General features: G+C 44.7%; 1 protein-coding gene across 1 annotated transcript; it reads right to left on the bottom strand.

Annotated features, from left to right (window-relative positions):
- Positions 1 to 3,472: 3,472 nt before the first annotated feature.
- On the bottom strand, positions 3,473 to 4,015 carry LOC138909928 (uncharacterized). Its single transcript, XM_070201144.1, has one exon. It carries the CDS (start codon positions 4,013 to 4,015, stop codon positions 3,473 to 3,475), a length of 543 nt encoding a protein of 180 aa, XP_070057245.1.
- Positions 4,016 to 5,055: the final 1,040 nt, after the last annotated feature.

Here is a 5,055-nt window from a genome sequence, read left to right as displayed (position 1 = left end):
AATCTCAATCAAAACAATAAGTGACGGATCTCCAACCACCTTCTTCAACATGGATACATGAAACATCGGGTGCACTAAAGACATCTCTGGAGGTGTTCTAGCCTGTAATCCACCTGGCTAATCCTCTGAATGATTTTGTACGATCCGACATACCTCGGACTCAATTTTCCTTTCTTACCAAACCGCATTACACCCTTTATAGGGGAAACCTTCAAGAATTCCCAATCATTTTCTTTGAACTCCAAATCTCTGTGACGCATATCCGAATAAGACTTTTGATGACTCTGGGAAGTTTTCAACCATTCTGTAATGATCTTAACCTTCTCTATAGCCTGATGTATGAGATCTGTTCCTATCAACTTTGTTTCCCCAATATCGAACCACCCAATGTAAGATCTACATCTCCTACCATATAGAACCTCGAACGGTGCCATCTGAATGCTAGCATGATAACTATTATTGTAGGCAAATTATATGAGCAGCAAGTGATCATCCCAGCTACCTTTGAAGTCGAGAACACAAGCGCGCAACATATCCTCGAGCGTCTGAATAGTCCACTCTGCTTGCCTGTTAGTCTCTAGATAGAAAGTTGTACTAAAATGTACCTATTACCCAAACCTTGCTGGAATTTCTTCCAAAAGTTGGTTGTGAATTGTGCCCCTCGATCTGAGATAATAGAAATTGGAGTGCCATGCAACCTCACTATTTCCTTGATATACAACTGAGCATATTGTTCTGCTGTGTCGATAGCCTTAACAGGTAAGAAGTGTGCTGATTTCGTGAGTCGATCCACAATCACCCAAATCGAGTCGAACTTGTGAGGAGTGCGAGGTAGTCCTACCACAAAGTTCATATTGATCATCTCCCATTTCCACAACAGAATTTCTATGTTCTGTGCCAACCCACCCGGTCTTTGGTGTTCAGCCTTCACTTGCTGACAATTTGGACATCTTGCCACAATGTCTGCTACACTCATCTTCATATCATTCCACCAGTAGACTTCCTTAAGATCATGGTACATTTTGGTAGAACCCGGGTGCACGAAATACCTAGAAGTGTGAGCCTCGATCATGATTCTTTCTCGGAGACCATCCATGTTTGGAACACATAGTCGCCCTTGGTACCTTAGTGTACCATAATCCATGCCAAGAAAAAAGGCCATGGTCTTATGTTTATGAATCCCCTCCTTCAATTGTACCAACAATGGGTCGTTGTATTGTTTCTCCTTGACTTTCACAACAAGCGATGATTCAGTCCTATTTTTCACAATCACTCCTCCTTCACTAGAATTCGCATGATGAACTCCCAAACTAGTCAACCGATGAACCTCATTAGCCAACGGATTTTGATATGCCTCTAAGTGAGCCAAACTACCCATAGATTTCTGGCTAAGAGCATCCGCTACAACATTAGCCTTCCCCGGATGATACAGAATATCGATGTCATAATCCTTGAGTAACTCAAGCCATATTCTCGGCCTCAGATTCAATTCCTTCTATTTGAAAATGTACTGAAGGCTCTTATGGTCCGTGAATATATCCACATGGACCCCACACAAAAAATGATGCCAAATTTTCAATGCAAATACCATCGCCGCAAGCTCTAAGTCATGTGTTGGATAGTTCTTTTCATGATTCTTGAGTTGCTTAGAAGCATAAGCTTTAACCTTGCCATGTTGCATTAATATACACCCAAGTCCGATTCTTGAAGCATCACAATATACCACAAACCCATATGTACTGTCTGGTAGAGTCAACACTGGTGTCGTGGTCAATCTCGATTTCAACTCCTAGAAGGTCCTTTCACAAGCATCTTACCATTGGAACTTAACAGCCTTCTGCGTCAATTTAGTCAACGGAGAGGCAAGAGTAGAAAACCCCTTCACAAACTTCCTGTAATATCCAGCTAAGCCCAAGAAACTGCGAATCTCAGTTAGAGTTATAGGTCTAGGCCAATTCTTCACAGCTGCAATCTTCTGCGGATCAACCTTAATTCCTTCTCTAGAGATGACATGCCCCAAGAATGTAACAGATTCAAGACAAAATTCACATTTCGAAAACTTCGCATACAACTTGTGTTGATATAGCATTTGTAGAACTACCCTAAGGTGATCGGCATGGTCCTCTCGACTTCAAGAATATACCAGAATATCATCAATGATCACTATCACAAAAGAGTCAAGGAACGGCTTGAAAACTCGATTCATAAGATCCATGAAAATTGCCGAGGCATTTGTTAGCCCAAAAGACATTACCAGAAATTCAAAGTGCCCATGTCGAGTCCTGAAAGTTATTTTCGGAATATCCTGCTCCCTGATCTTCAATTGGTGATACCCGGATCTTAAATCGATATTGGAGAAGTACTTAGAACCTTGCAATTGGTAAAACAAGTCATCTATCCTTGGCAGTGGGTATTTATTCTTGATCGTGACCTTGTTGAGCTACCGATAGTCGATACACATTCTCAGTGACCCATCTTTCTTCCTGACAAAAAGGGCCGGTGCGCCCCAAGGCAACACACTCGGCCAGATGAAACCCTTCTCTAACAAATCCTTCAATTGTTCCTTTAGCTCCTTCAATTATGTCGATGCCATTCTGTAGGGCAGAATAGATATAGGTTGCATGCCTGGCATCACATCAATCCCAAAATCAATCTCCTTGCCTAGCGGGATCACAGGGAGCTCATCCGGAAAAACCCCGAAAATTCATTCACAACAGGCACGGACTCAAGTGTAGGTGCCTCAGCATCAGTATCCATAACCCGGACCACATGGTAGATACATTCCTTGTTAATTATCTTCATGGCCTTAAGGCAAGAAATAAACCTACCCTTCGGCACCACATCATCCCCCTTCCATTTAATCACTGACTCATATGGAAATTCAAATTTAACTGTTCTGGTTTGACAATCAAGCTTAGTGAAACATGAATAAAGCCAATCTATCCCCATTATTACATTAAAATCAACCATCCCTAATTTAATGAGATCGTCCATGGTGTCCCGACTATGCACCGTGACAACACAATCTCTATAAACCTGCACGGCTATAATAGACTCACCAACCAGAGTAGATACAGAGAACGGCTCATAGAGTTATTCCGGTTCTATCCCAAATTCCATAACAACATAGGGAGTGACATAGGACAAAGTGGAACCGGGTCAATAAGAGCATACACATCATGAGATTGGACAGTCAATATACCTGTGACAAAATCTGGAGAAGCCTCTGAATCCCGACACCTCCGCATAGCATAAAATCTGTTGGGTCCTCCCAAACTCTGTGCACAACCCCTAGCTGCACCACGCCCTACAGCTGCTAGGGTGCCCCGAGTTGGAGGAGGTGCTGTAAATGTAGTAGCTGCAGAACTAGCTGTTTGTGCCACACCTCTGATCATGATCCGGTGGACGAGCGACAATCCCTCTGAATGTGACCCCTCATACCGCACCCGTAGCATATAAGTAGGTCCATGAATCAGGCCCCAAAGTACATCCTCCCACACTTAGGGCATGGGGGCCTCCGCTGCTGCTGGAATATCCCTTCAGGCGGACCCTGCTGGTGGGGTCCCATGTTGCCCTGACTGAGCCCGGATAGTTGTGCACTCATCGAAGACTGAGTGGATGACTGAGATGGCCCTAATGACCCTCCCTTAAATGCCAACCTACCACCACCAGAAGAACCACCCAAGTTGCCCACGGTCCGTCTCTTGCTGTTACCCTCACGTTCTCTTCTATTTTTCAGTTTAGGATCCTCTATATCTTGAGCAAATGCCACCATCTTCCCATAGTTTATATCAGAATTCAAGGCACTCGTAGCGGCCTTATTAATGACCAAGGGGCTAAGGCCCTGCACAAACCGATGCACTCTAGTCTCCATAGTGGGCAACATGTGAATAGCATACTTGGACAGGCACGCGAACTCTATATGGTACTCCCACACATTCATGCCACCCTGCTTCAGGCTCTCAAACTCAGCGGCACGGGCCGCCTTAGTCTCGCCGGGCAAGAAATGATCCATAAAGGCATTGGTGAACTCACTTTACCTTGCCGGAGGGCTCCCCTCCTCACGGGACTCCTCCCACATCTCAAACCAAGAATAGGCCACCCCTTTCAGATGGTAGGAGGCCAACTCCACTCCCTCCGTCCCAGTAGCATGCATAACTCGGAGAGTCTTGCGCATGTCATCAATGAAGTCCTGGGGGTCCTCCTCAGGATCAGTACCTGTGAACATTGGAGGATCCAACTAAAGAAACTTGTTCACCCTGGAACTAGCGGAATCCCCAGGCTGACTAGAAGAAGTGGGTGCAACATTTGATCTCTGGGCCTGGGAGGCCACTATCTGAGCCAACATCTGTATGGCTCCCCTAAGATCCCCATCAGAAACACTGGAACCAGAAGGTGGAGCTAGGGGTGGAACTGGAATATCAGTTGGAGGGACCGTTGCATCCTCAGTAGGTGTAGAAACTGGTGTAGTCTGAGCAGGAATAGTAGATTCAGGTGGTGTACTAATTGGGGGAATATCCTTACCCCTCGGGTGCTCACCCGCATCATCAAATATAGAATCAACTACCACTCCTGGGGTGATATTGGCTCCTTGGCCTGTTCTTGCTTTCTTCCTAGGCGCCATGTACTGAAAGCTAGAGCAAAGCACGAGTTAAAGGAGGAACAATCTTACAATCAGCTTTATCGCATGATCGAGAATATCAAAGAAGGGTATTATTCCTAAATGCCCAAGTAGCCTCCTAATTATATATGTGGTCGACAACATACCGATAAGAAGGACTATACTAGACACGACTCCGAGACATCCTAGGACACTTTAAAACCTTAGGCTCTGATACCACGTTTGTCACTCCCCGACCTCGGGGGAAGCGACCGACGCTCAATAGAGATACCCCGACCGAGCAAGCCTGTACAATACCTTCTACCCAACTTGCCCATGAATAAAGCGAAGATACATTTATATCATTAATTAAATATCAAAAGGTCATGTAAATAACATCAGTTCACTTCCATTACATCATTAACAAATCCCCAAAATAGTACACTATACATTCG

This window comes from Nicotiana tomentosiformis, chromosome 4 (genome assembly GCF_000390325.3).
Source record: "Nicotiana tomentosiformis chromosome 4, ASM39032v3, whole genome shotgun sequence".
In the NCBI taxonomy this organism is placed as follows: domain Eukaryota; kingdom Viridiplantae; phylum Streptophyta; class Magnoliopsida; order Solanales; family Solanaceae; genus Nicotiana; species Nicotiana tomentosiformis.
This window is presented reverse-complemented; position numbering and strand designations above follow the sequence as displayed.